This window comes from Selaginella moellendorffii, unplaced genomic scaffold (assembly GCF_000143415.4).
Source record: "Selaginella moellendorffii unplaced genomic scaffold, v1.0 SELMOscaffold_117, whole genome shotgun sequence".
Taxonomy (NCBI): Eukaryota; Viridiplantae; Streptophyta; class Lycopodiopsida; order Selaginellales; family Selaginellaceae; genus Selaginella; species Selaginella moellendorffii.
The window spans coordinates 207,187-230,054 of NW_003314378.1; the positions used below are offsets into that span (position 1 = coordinate 207,187).

The 22,868-nt window shown below is 51.1% G+C and overlaps 6 protein-coding genes across 11 annotated transcripts; all 6 read right to left on the bottom strand.

Moving 5' to 3' along the window:
- Positions 1 to 1,400: 1,400 nt before the first annotated feature.
- LOC112342732 (pathogenesis-related protein 5-like) lies at positions 1,401 to 2,032 on the bottom strand. Its single transcript, XM_024664996.1, has one exon. It carries the CDS (start codon positions 2,026 to 2,028, stop codon positions 1,465 to 1,467), a length of 564 nt encoding a protein of 187 aa, XP_024520764.1. The 5' UTR covers positions 2,029 to 2,032; the 3' UTR covers positions 1,401 to 1,464.
- A 556-nt stretch (positions 2,033 to 2,588) lies between these two features.
- LOC9635481 (probable LRR receptor-like serine/threonine-protein kinase At1g12460) lies at positions 2,589 to 5,557 on the bottom strand. The gene is made up of 3 exons (XM_002991226.2): positions 4,604 to 5,557; positions 4,313 to 4,533; positions 2,589 to 4,252 (listed from the first exon to the last, which is right to left on the bottom strand). Exons 1-3 carry the CDS (start codon positions 5,408 to 5,410, stop codon positions 2,770 to 2,772), a joined length of 2,511 nt encoding a protein of 836 aa, XP_002991272.2. The 5' UTR covers positions 5,411 to 5,557; the 3' UTR covers positions 2,589 to 2,769.
- A 349-nt stretch (positions 5,558 to 5,906) lies between these two features.
- LOC9635811 (F-box protein SKP2A) lies at positions 5,907 to 8,181 on the bottom strand. The gene is made up of 5 exons (XM_024664993.1): positions 8,065 to 8,181; positions 7,355 to 7,712; positions 6,886 to 7,243; positions 6,682 to 6,823; positions 5,907 to 6,599 (listed from the first exon to the last, which is right to left on the bottom strand). Exons 2-5 carry the CDS (start codon positions 7,705 to 7,707, stop codon positions 6,055 to 6,057), a joined length of 1,398 nt encoding a protein of 465 aa, XP_024520761.1. The 5' UTR covers positions 7,708 to 7,712; positions 8,065 to 8,181; the 3' UTR covers positions 5,907 to 6,054.
- A 10-nt stretch (positions 8,182 to 8,191) lies between these two features.
- Positions 8,192 to 11,531, bottom strand: LOC9635812 (transcriptional repressor ILP1). 6 transcript variants are annotated; one of them, XR_002991067.1, is made up of 7 exons: positions 10,228 to 11,531; positions 9,544 to 10,178; positions 9,244 to 9,487; positions 8,906 to 9,186; positions 8,646 to 8,822; positions 8,511 to 8,578; positions 8,192 to 8,439 (listed from the first exon to the last, which is right to left on the bottom strand). XR_002991067.1 is itself a non-coding variant. In XM_002991228.2 (6 exons), exons 1-5 carry the CDS (start codon positions 11,524 to 11,526, stop codon positions 8,642 to 8,644), a joined length of 2,640 nt encoding a protein of 879 aa, XP_002991274.1. In that variant the 5' UTR covers positions 11,527 to 11,531; the 3' UTR covers positions 8,483 to 8,578. The 6 variants fall into 6 exon arrangements, 3 of the variants coding, with proteins under 3 accessions (XP_002991274.1, XP_024520759.1, XP_024520760.1); XR_002991068.1 differs by having other exon boundaries at positions 8,642 to 8,822; XR_002991069.1 differs by having other exon boundaries at positions 8,511 to 8,593; positions 8,642 to 8,822.
- A 71-nt stretch (positions 11,532 to 11,602) lies between these two features.
- LOC9635813 (malate dehydrogenase, chloroplastic) lies at positions 11,603 to 13,312 on the bottom strand. Its single transcript, XM_002991229.2, has 7 exons — positions 13,167 to 13,312; positions 12,787 to 13,102; positions 12,562 to 12,735; positions 12,194 to 12,508; positions 12,091 to 12,126; positions 11,957 to 12,046; positions 11,603 to 11,886 (listed from the first exon to the last, which is right to left on the bottom strand). The coding sequence occupies exons 1-7, from the start codon at positions 13,253 to 13,255 to the stop codon at positions 11,689 to 11,691; spliced, it is 1,218 nt and encodes a 405-aa protein (XP_002991275.2). The 5' UTR covers positions 13,256 to 13,312; the 3' UTR covers positions 11,603 to 11,688.
- Positions 13,313 to 13,405: 93 nt separating this feature from the next.
- Positions 13,406 to 15,382, bottom strand: LOC9635814 (uridine 5'-monophosphate synthase). The gene is made up of 6 exons (XM_002991230.2): positions 14,541 to 15,382; positions 14,391 to 14,474; positions 14,242 to 14,324; positions 14,092 to 14,179; positions 13,777 to 14,028; positions 13,406 to 13,612 (listed from the first exon to the last, which is right to left on the bottom strand). The coding sequence occupies exons 1-6, from the start codon at positions 15,348 to 15,350 to the stop codon at positions 13,478 to 13,480; spliced, it is 1,452 nt and encodes a 483-aa protein (XP_002991276.1). The 5' UTR covers positions 15,351 to 15,382; the 3' UTR covers positions 13,406 to 13,477.
- Positions 15,383 to 22,868: the final 7,486 nt, after the last annotated feature.

Sequence of the window (22,868 nt, forward strand, 5' to 3'; positions counted from 1 at the left end):
CTTGTAATCGTTACCGTTTCGCAGCAGTTTTCTCACCATCAATTTGCACAGCTTCTCGTCTACCAGTTTCCAGAACGCCTGGTAAGTATCTGCAGCGGGATGCCTCCTTAGCAAAGTACTCTCGGTAGCTTATTGTGCTCGCATCCAAGAACAAGTCATATGCCTCAGTAGCTAGTGTTTCACCGTCCAGCATGAGGCCCCCTTTCAAGCTGGAAGTGACAAGGTTTTTCCCTTCCGGGCAGTTCACTGTACATCTCAAGCACATTTTTGGCGTTGGATGCAACATCACCTCCCTTTCCAAAGCTTCTTTTATAATGGACAACACTAAAGTGTGATCTTTGACCACGTCGAGATAAACCCTTGACATTGGCTCGTTAACCATCTCAAGCAACAAATTGTCATTGTATGGATGTATTTAAGGAATGCTTGTCGTTGCTGAATTGGTAAACTCATTTAGATGTCTATGTGGGATCACTATGTGATTCTATAATTGATAATCAAGGAAAAACTCTGGATCGGCGCACCGAAGGGGGATTGGATTGATCGCCTTGGCTGCAATGTAGGCAGGTGATCGCTTGGATGGAGTCATGCGACGAGAACACCTTTCCCATCTGCACCATCTTTGGGTGCTCTTTTGGAAACACCTTACAATTAGTGCCTCGCGTCTGGGAAGCAAGAGCAGCTGAAATGGTGTTCTATAACGCCATACAACACTGAATATCCATGTAAAGGCTTTGGTCATTTGATGAAGTCAAGCATTGATATGTGAACTCCATGCTAGGGACAGGGGGTGATGGGAAATTTGACTCTTTTAACTTCCACTTCCATAAGAGATGTTCAAATCTCACTAATAGTGTTTCAGTGAGAGGAGATTGTCGCTCGTTTCTTTATTTGTTGATCCACCATGTTCAACCCCATGGCTGGGCCGCATCCAGCGCCAGCTCCATGGCCAGGCCGCCAGCGCGAGCGCCATGCCCGCGATCACCCATGTAAGTCAAAATTAATGGATTGATTGTGATGAAAGGTTTTTTTTAGCAAAAAGTAGCTTTCTGATCCAGGGAAGTGATTACTTTTGCACAGTGAGAGCCATGGCCTAGCCAGGGCCACAAAGCACAGGGAATGGAGTCGTAGAGATTCTCATTCTCATAGGAATTAACATCGTCATCACTGCACTCTTCCTCATCACCGCTCTCATCATCCTCATCACTACTCTCATCATCCACTACGGCTGCATGGGACGTTTGTGGATGAGGCGCGGTACATGGTCCCCGCCATGGGGCTTGTAGATGGAACGATACGGAGGGCAGTAGGTGTGGTACGGAGGTGGCTGGGCTTGCGATTGGGATGGATCCAGGTGATGCCGCTGCGTACCACCAAGCTAACGTATCGATCTGAATAAACGCGTGACAACATTTTTGCTATAGAATTTATTTCATTTATAAAGTGATTGAATAACACCATCGCTCACGGGCAGAACGTAATGGTGAAAGTTCCTCCGGTTCCAGTGGCAAAAGTCTTGGTGTCACCAGACCAGCTATAAGCATCCGGGCATGAGGCACGGACGTTCTGTGCATACTGGGAGTTTGGATCGTCGCGGTTGGGACTGGTACAGACATTCCCATTCGTGTTCTCGGGAGGACAAGTCGAAGCCTCCGCTCGGCAAGTCAGACCCCTGCCAGATCCAGTGATGCTCATCCCAGTGCCGATGAAGAAGCCATCCACGGCGCTGATGTCGTAGAAGTCATTGTTGCTGTTGCTGTTGATAGTGAACTCGGCCAGGAGGCCAGGAGTTCCAGTGCCGATGTTTCCCCCCCAGAGATCCGGAGGACTCAGTGAGCGAGATTCTCCGGGGGCGAGAGTGAATCCGGAGGTTCCGATCGAGGGGCCGGGGTTCTCGCGGACGACAATGTTCTGCGAGCCTCCGCAGCTATTGACAACGTTGAAGGAAGTGGCTGCTGCGAGTGGGATTGCTGCAAAACAATGGCTTAGAGCAACAAGAGCAACTAGGATGGCAGTAGAGCTTGCCATTGGAACTGTGTATGCTGTAATATATTTCTGTGAGTTTCTTTGGGGATTTATATAGTCTAGAGATATTACTGAAGGTGAAAGAGTCTGTAGTCCACACGCAAAGGAATACCACCCGTGAATAGTAGCCAAGCAAAAAAAATCATGACTGACTAGACTTTGAAAATCATGTTCATGACTTGAGTTTTGCATCATATAATTACGGACAAATGAGAATATCCGTGCTTTGAATATTGAGTCAAGAATCTGCTGCCAAACTTTGTGAACTAGTGCCACCTCAATAAGTCCTAGTCTCACATTCGGGATTTGTTTCTATGGCCAACTAATAACTAACCCTTTTAAGTATTAGTCAGCACACTTTATTAGCCATATAATTTTAATTATTTCTTTAACACCAAAATAGAAGCCCATCAGTTAGAATAATAATCTATAAAATAAAAATTTATAATAACATCAATTACATTGAAAAATAATTGAAAATTAACATTATTTCATAATCCTTCTTACATCATAACATTATAACAAAAAAAGAGAGTATTATAGTTGTATCCAAGTGGTTCATGTTTTAAGCAAAAATTTGATTGTGTTTTGAATTTTCACAAATTTTGCAAAACAATGAATGTACATATTCCTGCAGAGAGAAAAAAGAAAGAAAAACGATCAATCTTACCGCAAGTTCTTGCGTTTGCATTGCCAGTTTTTATGTATATAGAGGCTCGGTCGATCGATCCTGTATGAACAAACTCACATTGACAGCATCTCCATCATCTGGACAATGGCAGCCATGGACGGCCTCCTGCTCGGATCCTGCGCAGTGCACAGCAGCCCGATCCTGAAAACCTGCATGATCTCGGCCTCTGGAAACGAGCTCATCTCATGGTCCAGGCACTGCAAGCCCCGCCCCTGCTCGAACGCCGCCTTGGCATACTCGCACAGCACCACCGCGTCCGTCTCCAAGTTTTGCACGGGCCTCCTCCCGGTGACCAACTCCAGCAGCACCACCCCAAAGCTGTAGACGTCGCATTTGTCCGTCAGCCTCAGGTTCTGGACTGCCATCTCCGGCGCAACGTATCCCACCGCCAGCTCCAGCTTCCGGTCGGTCATGTACGTGTCCAGCTTCGGCAAAAGCCTCCGCAGGCCATAGTCCGAGATGTGAGGCTCAAACTCGTCGTCCAGAAGGATGTTGGTCGACTTCAAGTTGAAGAGGAGGACCTGTGGCCTGCAGTCGTGGTGAAGGTAAGCCAGCCCCCTCGCGGCGCCCAAGGCGATCTTGAACCGTCTCCACCAAGGCAATGGTAGCTGGCCTTCCATGCGCTGGTGTAAGTGATGGAAGAGACTGTCGTTGGGGAGGTACTCGGTTAGCAGCAGCTTTGTTGGAGGAGACCAGTAGTATCCTTCCAGCGTCACCACGTTCCTGTGCTTTACGTTCTTGAGGATCGCTATTTCCCGCTCGAAGGCCTCCTGGCTGGTTATCTGGCCGAGACTAGAGAGCTTCTTCACAGCGAGTGCCACTCCGCCATCCACCACGGCCTTGTAAACAGTCCCCAGTGGTCCATACCCGATCACACAGTCCTTGTCTACAAGAGCTTTGGTTCCTTCCTGCCAGTTCTCGTACTTGGACGGGATGTTTGGGTTGAAGAGGACGAGCTTGCCGATCACACCTGTGCTCGAGTCTGGAGAAGGCGGAGTGCTTTCGTAGACGAGCACTTCAGCGGGAGTCTTCTTTGGCCTCGTCAAAACCTTGATGTTCAAGATGACGACGATAAAAACACCCAAGGCGACGAGGATTGCGGCGACGATGGCTGCTATGGTGTAAGGTGTCAAGACGTGTGTTTTCCCACCACCTTCGAGCGTCGGCGATAATGCTGGTCCTGGCCAAACCATAGGAGTGCACCTCAGTGACAGCGGCGGACCACACAGAAACGTATTGCCAATGTAAGAGCTCCTGTCAAAACGCTGTAACACGCCCCGCCTGGGTATGAATCCAGTTAAGTTGTTGTAGGAGACGTTGAAGAGCACCAGATGCGACAAGTCACCCAGTTGGATAGGAATACTTCCGGTAATGTTGTTGAAAGAGAGATCCAGCCGCTCTAAGTGAGTTAGCCTTCCAACCTCGGCGGGAATAGAGCCCTGTAGCATGTTATGGCCAAGAAGGAGTGTCTTCAAGTATGTCAAGTTGTTGAGACTTCGCGGAATGGTACCACTAAAATCGTTGCTGGAAAGTTTGCTGGAACAAAGAACCATGGTTTAGAAAAAAACACATGAAGGAAGACGTTGAGCTACGTACAGTTCAATTAAGAACCTCGCCTGCGTTAGAGCTTGTGGAATACTGCCGTGCATGGCATTGCTGCTAAGATCCAGGCTGACCAGGAATGCGAGCTTCCCAATGGCATCGGGAATCGGAGACGAAAACCTGTTGTGTGATAAGTTGATGAGCGATAATTCCTGACACTCTCCGAAGTTGGAAGGAATAGGACCTTCGAAGCTATTGTAAGACAAGTCCAGGACCTGCGTTCGAGAAAAGAAATTAAAAAGAGTAGAAGACGACATTGGCACCAGCAAATGGGACCTTCATTACCTCGAGTGATCGACACCCATCATCACCTTGCCTGTCCGGGAGCCCACCGCTGAAAGCATTCTTCGAGCCATTGAGGATATCGAGAGAAGGAAGATAAAGAACCTCTGATGGAAAATCCCCCGAGAGCGAGTTCTCTTGGATAAGCAACAAAAGCAGCTCGTCCAAGAAAGCGATCTCCGCCGGCACGCTCCCAGTGAGCCGGTTGGAACTAAAATCCACAAACTTCAAGGATCCGCAAGAGCCCAGAGCCACTGGCAGGCTCCCAGCAAGCGCATTGCCTGACAGGCTCACGAATCTCAGCTTGGAGCAATTCCCGAACAGCTGCGGCGGGATCGCGCCAGTGAGGAGATTGGAGGAGAGATCGAGCATCCGGAGCCCCGGAATCTTGCCGATGGAGGCCGGGATTGTGCCGGCGAGCTCGTTGCTGCTGAGATTTAGCTTCCAGAGGCTCGAAATATGCGAGAGCTGCGAGGGAATGCTGCCTTTGAGGAGATTGTTGGAGAGGGAGAGCGTCCGCAGGAAAGGGAGGCCGCTGAGCGCCGGCGAGATGGTACCTGCGAGGCCGGCGCCATGGATCAGCAGCTTCTTGACGCGATTGTCATCGTCGCAGAAGACCCCAGTCCAGCCGCATGGATCCTCATCCGCCGCATTCCAGCTCGTGAAAATTCCAGTGGGATCCTGCGTAATCTGCATTCGAAAGGCCATGAGAGCGATCCCTTCCTCGTTGAGAGCTCGCGCCTGGAAGGCCGCGACGAGCACGACCAGGAACTCGATCGCAAGAATCCGACATTGCTGCCCGATCGACATTCTCACGAGACCCGGCCCACCGATTCATCTATCGCCGGGCGCCTCGAGCCGGCAATCCTAGAAACCCTACCCAAAACCCTACGCGCGGCCCCCAGCTCTCTCCTCCCGTGTGGTGCGTCCCACGCCATGGCTACAAAGCTCCAGAACACCAAGTCCGTAATGGCCATGGCCCAAAGTACGAAACACCACATATTTTACACGGTGGGAATATAATGACGTGGCAGCATGCTGTATGATGTGGCAGAGTGGTGCGTTACGTGGCACGGGGGACATTACTTTTTTCCCGTGTGAAAACTTGCGCGCCGGGGCTATGACATGGCCAGCTAGGCAGGGAGGAGGACCGTTGGCAGTTGCTGTTGGAATTTACGTGGCAGGTATGGGTGTCCATTTATTCGATCGTCCATCAATCAATGACTCTCGGCACATATGTTACATCCTATCACCTTTGCTTGATTAAATCTCAGCCTTGACAGCAAAAGATACCTCGTCCCAAAGGTTGTAGAAAGTAAACGATTGCATATATATGAACCACTTTACACTATCATAAAAATCGTACTTTGAATGTACAAACAAACCACAGTGGTGGAACTTGTGGTCGCGAATTCCATCGCGATTTTTTGCTTCTCCATCTTCGTCATCTTCTTTCACTGCTGCTGGAGGCGGCTGGCGATGGCGGACCTGTTACCACGATCCACAACGCAGGAGCAATGGACGGAGGTGAGATTGGTGCATCCACTTACGTTGAGCGAGTGCCTCTCGGGGCAAGTGTGGAGCGCCGGGAAGGAGTCGCACACCGCCTGGACGGCCTGGCCGGACAAGGCTGTGCAGCCGCTCAGGTTGAGCGAAACCAGACCATAGCCATCCTGGTCGCTGAGAATGCACTGCACGTAGCTCTTGGTGGACGTCGTGGTGCTGCTGTCGTTGCTGCTCTGGAAGCTGCTGTTGCTGGAGCTTCCGCTTGTGCTGCAGCTCCCGGTGCTGCTCCTCGTCACGGTGCTTCGAGCGGTAGCGCTCTCCTGGTTTCCACTCCCGGATGGCGAGAGTTTCTTTTTGCCGCTGCTGCCTTGGGCCCGGTACTTTCGGCTGTTCACCAGCGAGTACATGGACAGATCGGTGATGTTCCTGCAGCAGTGCAGGCCGAGATATCTCAAGCGGTGGCACTTCTCGGCCAGTGCAATCACGCTCACGTCTGGAAAAGCAAAAGCAGAAAAAGATAAGAACCGAAACAGAGAAACGACACGCGGGGTTTTTAAGCCGTGTCAGGCAGTCACCTGAGATAAGATGGCAACCACAGAGATCGACTCCTCGCAAGTCGGGACACCAAATAGCCATTGCCGATATTCCTTCGTCAGTGATTCTGTCGCACCAGCCGGCATTTAAGATCTGGAGCCCGACGCAGTTCTGCGCGAGAGCCTGCAGGAAGAACAGGAAGAAGTTAAGAAAAGGAAGCAAAAACAAGCTTTTGGTCGACTTACCTTCAAAGCGTTGTCCGACCCCGCATTGTCGCATCCGCACAGGTTCAGGTGCTTGAGCTGTCGGCAGCTCTCGGCTAACTGGACGAGCCCGGCCTCAGTGATCCCAATGCAGCCACTCAGGTCGAGCTTCTGGAGCAGCTTGCACCCGTTTGCCAAAGCCACCAGGGACAAGTCCGTGAGCCTGGTGCCGCTGGACCTCCCGTTTGACAAGTCCAAGCTCGACAGATCGTGGCAGTGCCGCGCGATCGCTTGCACGGCCTGGTCGTTAAGTAGTGTGCATCTTCGCAAGTTGCAGCTCTGCAAGCGGTAGAACTTGTAGGCCACGGATTGTACAAGCATGCTCACACTCTTCCCACACCTGTGGATAAAGAACACGAAAAAAAAACGAAATGAGAACCCCAAGGATTTCCATACGTTAACACTACGTAAGAGTTGAGAAAAAAACGCAAAAAAGAGAAAGCGAGCTTACCAAGAGAATGAAAGCTCCAGGATGCCAAGAGACAAGGCATCTCGCCAGCCAGTGCACACGCCAGAGGCCACCAAAACCGTGCGGTGGTCGACCAGCGCTAGTATCCGCACCAGGAGCTCCATGGGGATGTCTTGCCACTTGGAGTCGCCGACGAGCTCGTGAGCCTCGAAGACGGCGCTGTGCTTTAGGACCAGCTTCTTCCACTTGTCCCTCATAAACTGCGGTGGCGATTCCATCTCCTCGTCCTCGGTGTCGCGGAAGAACTGCGACAGGCCTCCAGAGGCGGGGTAGAGTCGGGACTTTTGCTTCTCGTTCATCTCGGCGGTGGTGGTGTGATGAGCGTCCATATCCATATCACCTGCAAAGAGGAAACAAGAGAAATTAATCGTGAGGATCCATCACAAGAAGAAGAGACCCTTTACAAATAGAAAGAAAAAATAAAAAAACGAGCAAAGAGACCACGAGCTAAGTTTCGTCAAGACAGCTGCGTAGCTGCCGCTGACAACATATTCTGTGTTGGCATTTTGAAAAATAAATCCAGTCATACGTAACTTACAAAGATGCCAGAAAATAAAATTAAAGAGTAAAAAGAAAAAAAAGGAAAAAGACCAAGGCGACAGGAAAAAGCGGAAGCGAGGAAATCATCACAGAGAAAGCAAACAACCAAAAGCCCTCAATCGATAAAAACCTAATGGATGAAACACACATACCTCGCGAATTCGATGATCGCAAAACCCGCGCGTCTCATTCCATACCCTTGACCGATCGATCAATCGATCGCGCAAAGAATGCCGTCGAAACAGTGGTACCTGGGCGAGCGCTTCCGAATCGATCCAAGACCCTTCTTTCCCTTTTCCTTTTTTTCCTTTCCTGCGCGAAGCAGTGGCCGAGAGGATCTAAAAACAAAAACAAACAAAATGGTCTCCCAGCAAAAAATTGCCAGCCGCAGATCCAAAGCATCAGAATCTAGTCACGCCAGCACGTGGCCCTCGCACAGCCGTTGGATCCAGCATCGTTGTCGTCTGACGCATTACTTTGTTTCACGCTATCGCGTCGATCGAGGCGAGCATTGTTTCCCTTCGGCCCTGGAAAAGCTCTTGGTCCAGCTCCACAAGGAAAAGAAAAATGGAAAAACGAAAGAATTCTTGCTCCTTACCACGAAGAACTGACGAGATTTACACAAGAGCTTGGGTATCGATCTCTATCCAAGCTCTGTATCAGCTTCTGCAAACCAAAAGCCTGGCCACTGTTACTACAAACGAGAGCTTCCTTGTCAAATCCACTTACTTACACAGCGGGCTCCTTGAGCTGGAAAACTCTCGCAAGTTCTCGGGCCTTCTCGGGCTGGTTTAGAGAGAGTAGCATCTTCCGGACGGCCTGAGCGAGGGCCGCCACATCGCGCTTCTTCAGCTTCTCCAGCGTCCGTCCCAGGCTAATTACGTGCTGGATAAACGCACCAAGCTCAGGACTGCGTAAAGAAAAAGAAGATAGATAGGCATAAAGTTAGCTACACGGAAAAAGTGGAAGAAGAAAAGGTAATAGTATACATACCACATGTCTTTAACGCCACTGCTGATCCACGTACCGTGTAGAGCCACAAGCACCGTCTCGGTTCTCGCGACAGCGTCTTCAGGCGCAAGCACGCGGAGGTGTGGAAGAATTCTTCCGTTCAAGAGCTCCTCTAGTCCCAGCTGGTTCAGCTTAGACAGGGACAAAACATTCTTCCAAAGTCCGATGTTCCGTAGCAGTTTGATAGAAAGCCTGAACCGATACTCCGCAATCTCGGCAGCCTGTTCCACGGCCGTTGTAAGTTGAGCACTCCAAGTAGGAACCTGAATGTTTTTCGAGGTCACGGTTAGATCGTCCACAGTACGAAAACCAATTATTACCTCCACTTCGGAGACAGCTGCTGCAATCCTGCTTCGGACTAGTGCGACCAAATCAATGAAAGCGTCGCTGGTTGCTGGCACGTACACCGAAATCTCCTGGACGGCAGCAACGGCGTTTCTTGTTTGAGTCGTACTCAATCGGTCCCAGCAGTGTCCAATGTAATGATGCAATAACGGGAGCGCCACCCTCTCTACCAAACTTGGCACCAAGTCGGAGTCATCGTACTCGCAAAGGAGAGAATGCCTGGAACCAAAGAAAATCGTTTCAGCGAGCAGAACACCACACAAGAATTACCTTACCATTTCATACTCTCAAATCCTGCACTGTCACGAAGAGGATCCCATTTGAGAAGCTCCAGTCGGACAAACGGTGCAAATATGGCAGGAGCACTGAGCGAGACATAAGCATCCGTGTAGGCCGCTGGATACTCTCGATGCCACTCTGTCAGCCTGTTCTTTACCATCTCGAGTTGGGAGTATTCTTCAGACGCGTCGCTGAAAATTCTCTCCGCAGTCTCCAAAGTTTCATCCCGACCAGAACCGAAAGCCATTTCGTTGTCGCTCTCGTCACTGGAACACTCCTCTGAGGAGGTCTTGGCAAGAACCCGAGATATCCGGCGCTTCCTTGCACTGGCTCTCGACTTCATTTCCATGCGCTTTTGGAGGCTCGTGTCCCTTCCAAACTCGTCCAGTTCCGGAGCAATGCCATTTAAAGCTGCAGCCGCAGCGGCCTGCGTAGCAGAGGAGGCATGAGCCGACGCTGTCTGTATGCTGCCACCTCGGGTCAAGACAGCCATAGCCGCTTCAATAGCCGAGTCAAGTTGCACTTTCTCATCAGCACCATCCAGTATCCGTCGTTGAAATACTGCATCCGCACGTTCCTCATGAAGCTTTTGCATGTGCTCCTCAAGTTCTTCAATCAACGGACTCTTGGCCTGAGAAGCAGCGTAAATACATGCACGACAAAAGAAAAACAGTACATACCTGTAAAAACGCGCATAGTGTTGACACAAAGTCTCTCAGTTGTTGCATGTAGATGTACTTCTTCCCAGCCGACGAGAACTTTTCTTCTAGCATCGTGATACTAGCAGCAGAAGAAGTTAAGTTCTGTTCCACCGAGTAAAGATCGGACTGCGTCTTTGCGTGAGATTCCTGTAGCCGCTTTAAGCCTTGCTGCAAGGCGAGCATGGCTGACTCTGCCTGCTGATCCAATGTAAACGTCGGATGCGCTACAAGCGGCCTGCTTGGAACCTGACCATAAGCACCACCGGGCAAGAGTGGAACACCTCTGCTGGAAGGATCCTCAACTCTCTTTCCAACCCCTTTCTTCAGCTGCTCTTCCTCCCACATCTTCTCCTCGTCTTCTTCTTCCACGTTCTCGACGAAATCAAACACGCCAGCTTTCTTTCCATTGTCCTTGTGGCCAATAAAAGTGAGCCTCCCTCGAACTTCCTCGGCCTCGTCGTCGCTAGAAACAGCCTCGTCTTTCTTCAACACCACCTCCGGAGCGTCACGAATCCTCGACCGAAAGTCGGCATCGCTGGACGATCCAACAGGGATATAATCCGGAGCACTGTGAGCAATCCTCTTCCGTTCCCGCTGTGCCTTGGCCGCGGCGATGGCAGCAGCGTCAGGAATCAGCCCGTCAACACCACCGAAAGCAGCTTCCATCACGGCATCCACACCATCCTCTGGCGGAACTACCGGCAACTCGTTGCTGCTGTTCACAAGCACGCTACTCTCACCACCTTCGTGAAGAACAGGCTTCAAAACTCCCTTAAGGATCACGAGAGGCTCGGCCGGAGGAGGCTTCGATTCCACTGGCAAAACCGGCTTGGCACCACCCAGCCGGATCGTGTTCTTCTGGAGCTCCTGGAGCCTCTCGGGAGTGTACTCCCCAGCTTGAGGTAAAACATTGGACACGGCTTGAGCTTTATCCTTGCCCGCCCCCATTGCGTGCCCCGAGCCATGGCTAGGCCCATACCCTGATCTCTTGCGGCCCCGAGATGAATTTCCATCCTCCCCATCGAAGCTCAGCAATGTAGAGGAGGAAGCGGGCTTCCTGGGAGGCTTACCTCTCACAGCATTCCTCTTCCCTGCCGTGGCCGCGATGCCGGGCGATGGATCATCGGCCTCCTCCGCCGCCTCCTCCGCAAAGCTCAGCAGCTGCTTCCTCCCAGGCTTGGACGCCGGAATCTTCTCCTTGAGGAGCTTCTGGTCGACCGGATCATCGTCGCCTGCTTCGCCATCGCCACGCTTCCGGAAATTCTTATTCTTGCTCATCCTCCCTAAACCCTAACCCTATTTGAGTATATCAAAGCATATTCCTAATATCAAAGCTGGGAATCAGTCAAGCATATTCTAATATCAAAGGTTTAGCATATCGAATTTATTCTTTATCAAATGTCTGCCAAAAATCTGTCAAAACTTTGCCTCGAATGGTTCCTACACGGACGCCGCGGCTGGTTGCTTGTTAACGAAATTAATTCCCTTCTCGATGCTGCCCTTGAGCTCTGGAACCAAAGCCTGGAGAGCTTTCTCCTCGTACTCTGTCAAGCCCCGGATGTCCGTGTGGACGAATGCCTCCACTCCATCCTTGCCCAGCTTCACTCGCGACGCGAAGAAGGGGAGCTCTTGCATCACCTGGACAGATCCAAGGAACAAGAGGTAAGAGGTTTTAACACCGGAGTCCCCAAAAGTTTCAAATGCTTACATCCGACTTGACGTAAGTGCACTCGTAGACATCAGCGTCGCCGTCTATTGCACGAAGGCAAGACTCCGCAAAACGAGCAGCAGCATAAGCCTAGAACAAAAGAGAGTAAAGCGCTGAAAAAGAAAAACAAGTACCATCGACAAAGTCGCAGAGCCTGCTCCAGCCTTTGCCTGTTCGAAATGAAAAACGCGAAAATACTCGTCAACTCTCCAAGTGCGGGAAGAAATTCTCAGTTACCTCAACTACTTCTGTGCCAGCGTTTTGAATCCTCACTGTCAGCTTCTCGATCTCCTCTTGCGTGAACTCGGTTTTGGGGCGTGTCTTGGACAGCAGCGGAAGAATGGTGATCCCGGCGTGTCCACCTACGACCGGAACATCCACATCAATGAGCCTCAGAGTCTTCTGCTGGGCTACAAAAGTGTTTGCCCGCACAACGTCGAGAGTCGTCACACCAAAGAGCTTCTTTGGATCGAACACTCCCTTCTTTTTAAGAACCTCAGCAGCTATGGGCACGGTCGAGTTCACGGGATTGCTGATAATGTTGATCCAAGCCTGCCACAAGGTATTCAGTACATTTCATCCTTTTCTAGAGAAAAAAGACGAACCTTGGGTGCGTAATCTGCTGCTGCCTCGACAAGTGTCTTCACAATACCAGCGTTGATATTGAAAAGATCATCTCTCGTCATTCCTGGCTTTCGAGGAACTCCAGCAGGAATGATGATAAGATCTACACCCTTGAGTGACTCCGCGAGCTCCTCAGCTCCAGTGTAAGGCGTCACCTAGGAAAAAAGTTAGTTTTTTTTCGAAGAGAACGCGCAGAAACCTCGTACCAGTGATGGTGTGTTACAGTGACTCAAATCTGCAGCCACGCCCTTGACGTTGGCAATATCGTAGAGGTTTAGATGCGAGAGCAGCGGCGACATCTTAAGCAGTAGAGAGAGCGGCTGCCCGATTCCTCCACCAGCTCCCAGCACGGCCGCCTTGTACGTCGCGGCAGCTCTGGGACGAACATCGGCGTTCCTGGCAGCGACAGTCACAAGGGGCTTGTGATTCCTCAGCGAAATATCGTGCATGTCGCCGCGGAAGAATGCGGCCTGCCGGCATTCTCCACTGGATTTCATGCCGATGAAGCTCTGGAATGCGGGCCTGGCAGGAGACACACAGACAACACACAGATCCATCGATTTCGCGAGACCAAGAGCCGAATTACCTGCTGGAAATGGAAGGAGATCCGCCGGAGTGCTTCGCGCTCATTGGCGCCTGGACGAAGCTCGCTGTCGCTGCTGCCGCCGCGGCCATTGGTCCGAGAACACGAAAGAACGAGCGCCCAAACCCTAAGCCCTGTCCCTCGCACACAACCAAATGGTTATAACTTTAGTTCACGACACAAGGTCCAAGCATTATTTCAAGGAAATAGCATGGCAAAACAAAGCCAAGGGAGGTGGTATATGCTTGGATCAAATTCTTTGGATTGGGACAAATCAACAACAACCAAAGTTTCGCCTGCTATTCTTTTTTCTTCTACGCAGCGGCGATGCTTTTCAGGTACGCTTGCCACCCAGCGTTTCTATACTCGCGAGAGGCCAAGGCAGGATTTTTGGCCTTGATAATTCCCCTACCAACGATGATTATATCACTCTGTCGGTCAGCAATCACCTATAACATCCACAGGAAGATTAGCAAATCAACGAACAAAAGAGAAGAAACAAACGAGCAAAGAGAAGAACCGAACGAGCAAAGAGAAGCAACGATCGAGCAAAGAGAAGAAACGGACGAACAAAACAGAAGAAACGAACGAGCAAACAGAAGAAAACTCTTACATTTTCAGGAGTGTTGTACTGCTGCCCAAGATCATCGCCCCCGGCGCTCATCTGCACTCCGGGAGTCATGTGGATGAATCCGGGATCCGCAGCTTGAGCCCACGCAGCAGGATTTATGGAGATGAATCCCATGACGAAGTCTGGATTGTCCGCGGCCATTTTTTCTGCTGCTGCTGTGTACTCGCCCTGTGCTAGAGTTCCTTTGGAGCTCATCTCGGCCAGTAGCAGCAAACCCCGCCCCTTCGCCAGTCCCTATAGCCAACAAAAGACGTAGAGTTTACCGTGACTGCTTGAAACTTTTTGGGACTTGTAAACCTTGAGCTTGAGACCGTCAATGATTCCAGGGCCAGGCACTATGTGCGCGTTTGTGATATCCGACCAGTCCACAATCTTAAACGGACCTCTACAAAGAAAAACTCTGCTTTGAGTACAAAAACATCAAAAGTAAAAAGGATTGTATCTTACCCCTCGTACTGCATAGAAACCGTGTTGCCGATATCAGCAAACTTCCGGTCCTCAAAGATCATAAAATCGTGCTTCTCCGCAATCTGCAAACACACATTTTGTATATCAGAGGCCAAAAGGACACGAGAAGGAAGAAACAATAGACTCACCGCACGAAGCTTGACTGTGAGCTCCTCGCTAAAATCCGAGAGCACATCAACGTGCGTCTTGAGCACGCATATCTCAGGCCCGACCTGTATGACCATCACAAACCTTGGATTCAGTGACAAACAAAACAAAGAAAGACAAAACGAACTCACAGCGTCGGCGAGCTTGAGAAGCTCCTCGGACGTCGCGACGTCCGCCGCAACACTCAAGTTACTCTTCTTCCGCTCCATGAGCTCCAAGAGTTTCTTCCCAGCAGCATTCTGCGCGAGCACGGCCCTTTCTCCATACGCCAACCTCTTTGGCTTCTTGGCGGCGACAAGAGAAGAAGCTCCAGGAGGATTTGCAGGAAGCTCCGCCCTGTTAGATCGAACAAAGCTCTTCACGGACGCCGCCACCTCCTCGCTCACTCTCCCATGCTTCACCAGAACATCCACCGCGTAGCTCAGAGTGATGGCGGAGTGGAGCCTCAATCCATGCTTGCGAAGGTTGTCGCCGCCACCCTGCTCTCTATCGATCAACACCACCACGTCCGAGACCTTAAGCCCGGCGGCGGTGAGAGGCTCCACGGTCTCCAGCACCGATGCGCCGCTCGTCACTAGATCCTCGATCACCAGGCACGACTGGCCGCTGGAGAAGAAGCCCTCGATCGCCTTGCGGGTGCCATAGTCCTTGACCTCCTTGCGGCGCATCACCATTGGCACATTGTGCGCGAGGGAGATGCACGTCGCGATGGGCAGCGCGGTGTAGGGGACGCCGCAGATGAGGTCGAACGGGGCGGCGGGGGCGGCGGCGGCGGACCAGAGCGCGGCGGAGACCTGGCGGAGCAAATCAGGGTAGGAGACGATCACCCGGAGATCGATGTAGATTGGCGAGATGATGCCACTCTTGAGCTTGAACTCGCCGAATTTCACCGCCTCCGCGTCCGCGAGCGCAAGGACCAGCGCCGCCGCCTCCTCCCGCATTTCTTCCTCCTAAACCCTATACTTCACCTTTTGATAGCATCAAACGTCTTGTTCGTAGATTCGCCCATCGGCGTTAGATGATCATACGCCGGATCACCCGACCTGGACGAGTGCCGCCCACGACACGGCGTTCTTGTCAGTGATCTCCTCGAATGCCGCTATGGAATCGTCGAAGCTCTGGCAGTGGGCGTACATTCTCACAGCACGGTGGATCGGTCGCCAGCAATCGCGTACATTGCCTTCCCAGATCCAAGAACTTGGGATCGCAGCACGCCGAGAGCGCAGTGGCGATCGTTGCAGCGTCCGGCAAAACCTGATCGAGCTCCACGAGCTCTTGGAAGAGATCCAGGCACTCGAGATGCCAGCCATTGCGGGCATACGCAGCAAGCATGGCATTCAACGCGCTTGCTCTCGATTTTTGCCAGGAATTCCTTCCCCAGCATGCTGATGCACAAGATCGAAATCGATCGATGCGAGAATTCGCTGGTGAAGATCCAATGCCCAGGGCAGCCCCAGCCAGAGCACGCGTCCACCATAGCCAAGAACGTGACCTTGTTTGCGCGAACCCCTTCCAGATCCATCCGCCGGAACGCTACCATCGGTTGCAACGGATTGCCCATTCCGGGCAAATGCCGCGATGAGGATCGTCCAGGACATTGCAATTGGCGATGAAGGAGTTCCTGGGTAGGGCAAGCACGTTCCCGCCCAGAACGGGCAAGCCGGGCGTTAGCCCGGCGAGCGCGTTCTGGAGGGAACGTGCGAGCCCGTGCCTGGAACGGCCTTTTAACGGGCTGTGGCGAGAACATGGAATAACATTATTCGAGGATGAGAGCGGTCGAATGAACATATGTGGCTATAAGTTATATGTTTTCTAGGGTTTTAGGGTTTTTTGTGCCGACGCCATGAGGCTATTGGATTCTCTCAGAAGTGGCAGCGGTAGTGGCAAGGCGGAAGCAATAGCGGCAAGGCATCAGGTGGCAGTAGCTTGCCAAGGTCAGATCTGAGGCATAGCAATTAAATTGATCCAGATCTACTACTTGTCCGTGTGTTTCAGAAATTTTGCAGCGGTTTCTTGTGGCACTCAAGGTAGGAGGAGCTTGGGTGCGTCAAGAGCAGCTTGAAAGCTGATAATCCCAATTTGCCCTCATTTTCTGGTTTTCTCTGGATTTCATAGTTTTTCCTTCTCAATCCTCTCGATTTTGTCTATCTGTAAATGGATCCTCCTTAACGGGCTGGCCCATTAACTTGATCTAGCCATTGGCAGCTGTCAGATCGAGTTGTAAGCGACTAAATTTTCCATTCTACTTTAGTCACTTAACCACACCTCTGACCACTTGGAGGAGTCTCATTCACAACCTCCATAAGTCCAATCCAGGACTTGGGACTTGCTAGCCCCGAGAATGGCATCCATGCCACTCAACATTTGCACTTGGTCCAAGTGCTCCACGTGTCCGATCCCATGACCGACACTCAAAGGTACCACCGACATAGCAGCCCGTTACGCTAAGGCCATGCCCAATCACCTTTGCCACACTGGTAGTCCAATACCACTTGCATCACCGTCTTGGCTCTCCAAGACTAGGAAAACCATCCGTGAGTGGTCATCTCAGATCCACTCCTTAGCATCCTTAGGATGCCCACCGACAAGGGGAATAGCCTTCCCCAATATCCCTCTGTCAGTCCCCACTAAGTCCCTTTCTGCCCTTGGCCGTGTTTGCCAACACTGCCACTGGATCGAGACCCACAGGCCCGACCACTAAGTCCCACGGTCCTCTGGGACTTCCTCACCACATGACTGTGTCCTTGGTCACTACCCCAGAGGACTGCTCCTCTTCCTTTCCACAGTCTGGGCCTTTGGGACAACATTTCGGAACACCGTGGCCTTACGCGAGCCACCTGGGTACTCTCCTCGCCTTCTGTCCTTGGGTGCTCTAGCCATGGGCTTAGAGCGGGTTCCATTGAGCCACGACAGGTATCCAAGTAGGTAGTGCCACCCACACTTGGACTGGGAGCATCGGCCAGTCGATCTCCCGGGGGAACTAGAGCCGGCTCTTGAACACTTCACCAAGCTACCCCGCTTGTCGGTCTGTGTTCACTCTAGTCTTGGACTTCCCAGTGGGCAGCTCATCACCCAACACTGGGTCCGGCCTTCCTGGGCCAAACTGGCCTTTCCTGGCCAAACTGGCTCCACTGCAGTCCTCCCCCTACTATACTTTTGGAGCTCACCAAACCCCCCAGGGTCTGGGAGACGAACGCTTTGGGCTTTCACCCTCTCAGGCTTCGAACTCGGACTCGGACTCGGACTCGGACTCGGACTCGGACTCGGATTCGGACTCGGACTCGGACTCGGCCTCGGCCTCGGTCTCGGTCTCGGTCTCGGTCCCGATCTCGGTCTCGGTCTCGGTCCCGGTCTCGGTCTTGGTCCCGGTCTCGACTTCGGACTCCATCTCGGACTCCATCTCGGACTCCATCTCGGACTCCATCTCGGGTCCGTCTCGGACTCCATCTCGGACTCCATTTCGGGTCCATCTCGGGTCCACCTCGGACTCCATCTCGGACTCCATCTCGGACTCCATCTCGGGTCCATCTCGGACTCCATCTCGGGTCCATCTCGGACTCCATCTCGGACTCCATCTCGGGTCCATCTCGGGTCCACCTCGGACTCCATCTCGGACTCCATCTCGGACTCCAACTCGGGTCCATGTCGGACTCCTCTTCGGACTCCAACTCGGGTCCATCTCGGCCTCCACGTCGGACTCCAACTCGGGTCCATCTCGGACTCCACGTCGGACTCCAACTTGGGTCCATCTCGGACTCCACTTCGGACTCCAACTCGAGTCCATCTCGGACACTTCCACGTGTCATGTGTTGGTCCTTTTGGGTCCCTTTTTGGAGCCTCGCTTTTTGCTCGCTTCGTGCTCGTTCCTCGAGCACTTCGTTGGGAGTTCCACTCCCGCTCTTGACTTTTCAAGTCGGAGCTTTTGGTCCAAACGTGTTACGCTTGTTTGGCTTTCGCTTCGGCCACTACCACGTGGCACCCTTCCAGCTCCACTTTGGGGCCTAGGGATTTTGTGTCTCACAACTCCACCACCCATAGACGAAGTTCGATGTCCTCATTGAACGGTAAACCCTTTCATAAAGTAACACCCGCACGTGTTACCATTTCCATCCTTGGCACCTCGCCAATATTTGTCTATGGTTTGACACCAAAGGCTCACCATGCCTTGTCCATCCTCTAAGGAGCATAGCGTCCCTGACTTAGAGGCTCATTCGACCTCTTGTGGTGGTTCTCTCCTTTTATTGGTTTAGTTCTCACTAAACCTGTTAGAGACATCTTCTCTAACTTAATTCCCACTACACATTCTCGAGTGGTTTCAATTCCCATCGATATAACCTTTGCACTTTGGAACTTTGAATTTTGACTTCTTGGAGTCAATTTCCTAGGTGTCTCCGACACCTTGCCTTGCACCTTTTGTGCAACTCCACTTCCCCTCCTAGGAAGTTCTCTACTCGAGGGCACCATCATCCTCTCTTCTATTTCGTGCCAAAGTTTCAGTTATCATACTTTGTGCTAGGGCTATTCATGGCCCTATCATTTGGCTACCTTACCGCTCCCTCCCTTGGAGCTTCCACTTTCGCCAAATCGGAGCATTTCGGAATCCCTCCTTGGAAACACACTTCCTTTCCCGCAACTTGTTAGCGTCCAACACATTAGTGTTCCTCGCCTAACTTTGTCACTTGGATTCCTTCCAAGGGATTCCACGGCCCTATCTTGGCCACTCATCTTTTGCTCCTATCCGTTGATTGTTGCACCAAGCAACATCGAATCTCTACCTCCCTCCTTGAGGTATTGTTTCGGTTCCATAGCAAAGACTCTTCTTTGCCAAGTCCGGAGGATGTTCACCCCTAGTACGTCTTTTTAGCATCTTCTGCTATGGGCTCTATCCACGGCCCAACTTCGTGACCCTCCCATGGGTCTTTTATAGAGACTACTTTCCTCGGACTCACTATGCCATCGCACGGACATAGTTTATTTCCCTTAGGTGCTCTTCCCACTTGGTCATCACGACCAAGCCACACCACCTTAAACAGTTCAATTTCAACATTTTGAACCAGGAACTTCATTCCTTAGCCAACCAAGGACCTTGTCCTTATCTGGCCATAAGATCACCTAGTGATCTCACCTTGGCACCTTAACAGAGTTGCCAAGAGGTACTTGGTCTTCTAGACCTCCAAGTTGTTGACTATAACCCCGGGGGCATCCCCCACACTTGGTGGTGCACCCAAGCCAGCCCTTACGGCCAAGGGTTCATAGCAACTGAGATTAGGTGTCCCCATCTCACTCACCACGACCTTGGTGCCACTTGCACCAAAGCGTTCAAGTTAGATATGCTGAGCTTTCACACTAAGCAATCTAACCGTGCATCACGACTCCGAGGCATCCCTCGCTTGGCGGTGTGCCCAAACCAGTCTCCCCACTGAGAGTCCATGACCACCGAAATATGAGTGTCCTCATATTCCAAACCATCACCACGCCCTAGTGATTTGGGACTCGAACCCAAGCACTAGAGGGTCGGGACTCGAACCCAACCTCCGTATATGCATCTACGGACGGCATCACACAAGATGCCTGGCGTGACCCCCCACGCCGGTGCACCAACTTATTTTTAAAGCGCGCTACAGATCACAGCTTAGGAACCTAGTTCCTCCACACTGCCAAGTCCTCTCACTTGACATGTCTGTGATCATGCATGGACTCTTCCATGCTCGGCCCCATGGCCCACCCTTTTTGAAGTTATCACTTTCAACTAGGGTATTTGTTCCCCCGACGTGCCAATCTCGCTTGGCAAGTCCTCCGACCACTGTAACATGGTTCCTGCATAAGCGTGAAAGTCCTTGACCATCGACTTTCGTTCAAAGCCCTCTCCTTGAACACTCGGGAACTACTTCCCTAACCTTGATAGCCTTTCCTCATGGCAAGCTTCAAGACCACGCTTCTGCTGCGCCACTCTGATTTCGAGCATTCCATGAACCATTTACACTTGGCCTTTCTAGGTACTAAGCTACCTAGAATCGTCTTTGGGAACCTTGAAGGAACTCTGTCCCTCAGCTTGCTAAGGCCTCCCTTTTTGCAAGCCTTCCAAATGCCATATAGTCTAACATGGACAATTCCATATTTTAGACTCTCCATGGCATCACGGTTGCTAGCGGCAACACCCTCGAGCCCCCACTTGATTCTCCACTCCCAGCTGGCATAACCAACCTTGGTTATGCCCTTTGATTCCTACGGTTCGGTTTTATCCCCTTACTTCTTGCTTTTTGGCTTCACACCTTTCCTTTGGTCATTCTCCTCCAGACCAGGAGGATAGCTTTGCACTTTCTATCATGCTTTAGCAAGTATTCTTAGGGATGAACCTACCCAATAGCCTAGGGAGTGGTTCCTCAATTCGGGTATGCTCACCTTATAATCACACACACTGGGATTACATTGTTGCTTATGGGCCTTTACATGCCCATCACTAGCCTTGCCAAAATTCCATTTTTGGCTTTGTCCAACTCGGGTAGACAGTCCTCTCCTGTCTCCGCAACCTTGGACATTTGGATAGCACCTTCTATCCATCATTCGCTAGGGACTTAGTCCCTTGGGCTTTATCCATTGCCCTCGCGACATCAAACACCACCTTCTGGTGTTCTAGAGTGTTTGGGTGTCCCAATGATGGCTTTCTTGACAATGAGTATTTCCTTTTATGACATTGACTTACTATATCGCAACACAAGCAACTTATCCCCCGTAAGGGTATATCCAACTTCCCTATGCTATTAAGAAGTCTTGGGTAGCTACCTTCTACCCGTTTAACCAGTTATTTTGCATCTCTTGCTTAGTTGCCTCATAGTTGTCAAGTCCTACAACTCATTGCTTGGTGCTTTCACACCTCCATCATTATTTGGGTCACCACACTCCAACTGCATGTTCTGTAGCTTAAGCTATGCTATTCCCATTTCCATTGGGATTCCTTTGGCAAGGGGTTCCCATGAACCCACCAACATAGCCTCAAGGGATCACACCTTGGCACATTTGGTGTCTCCACACCATCGGCTCCACGAGCCTACCTCTATGACATTTCCCCTTCGTGTCTAAGTCTTTGCCAAGACCAACACCGCTCTTTCTCATGCCAACCATCTGTTAGCATTGCACCATAGAGGTCACACACAACTTTATGTCAAAGTTGTTTTCTTCTGGGAACACCTTTCCCATAACTTTAGCATGGCACATTTTGCCATCGATGAGATACCCTCTGTTCTCATCCTTAGATCCTATGATCCCCCCCCATCCTTTGTGGGGTACAACACACCTCAGTCCAAATGCTTCCATCAGTCCTTTTAGGACCATTCCTTGACTCTACTTGAGTCATCCAGCAGTTTTGGACTTGGTTAACCCACAGACCCTTAAGGTCCTACTTGTGAGGCACTAGCTCACTGGAATACACTTCTTGCATTCCTGTCCTACTCAAAAGAACTATTTTCACAAGTGTTACTCCGACACTTGATTTTGTTCTCTAGGGGCAACTTTTGCCCCTTATGACTACTTGTCCATGCGATGAGAATACCTCTCATCTCTAAGTACACCCCCCAACTCCTTGGGTTGTTCCAGCATTTATTAAAGGTAGCCCTGGCTACCATTTCAAGGACTTGAGTCCTCTTCCGTATTTGACCTCTCACGGTCATTACCTCTGGTCTCACATTCATGAGCACCAACCTCAACTATATGAGGATAATCTTGTGACTCCTTTATTGTTTTGGAGTCTCTATCTTTCCCGTGATCCCAACTTTAGTTGTTTACCACAACTACCTTAGCCAATTTGCTGAGACAAATGCTCATCCGGATCACATCCTCAACTCAATGAGGAAAACCTTGCACTGTTCCCAAGATCCCAAAGTCGTTCCATTATTGGCCCTTTTCTATCCACCACCTCGTTTACAAGTTCACACATGAACTGTAATGGAGAGCCATGTCTTCCCGACTTGCTACTCCTCAAGGATAAGCCCACTCCTCGGACCTTCCAATGCCAACACTAGTGGTGATATACTTGAGCACCAATAAAAGTCGGACTAAGGAACAGCTCCGATACCAAATTGTAAGCGACTAAATTTTCCATTCTACTTTAGTCACTTAACCACACCTCTGACCACTTGGAGGAGTCTCATTCACAACCTCCATAAGTCCAATCCAGGACTTGGGACTTGCTAGCCCCGAGAATGGCATCCATGCCACTCAACATTTGCACTTGGTCCAAGTGCTCCACGTGTCCGATCCCATGACCGACACTCAAAGGTACCACCGACATAGCAGCCCGTTACGCTAAGGCCATGCCCAATCACCTTTGCCACACTGGTAGTCCAATACCACTTGCATCACCGTCTTGGCTCTCCAAGACTAGGAAAACCATCCGTGAGTGGTCATCTCAGATCCACTCCTTAGCATCCTTAGGATGCCCACCGACAAGGGGAATAGCCTTC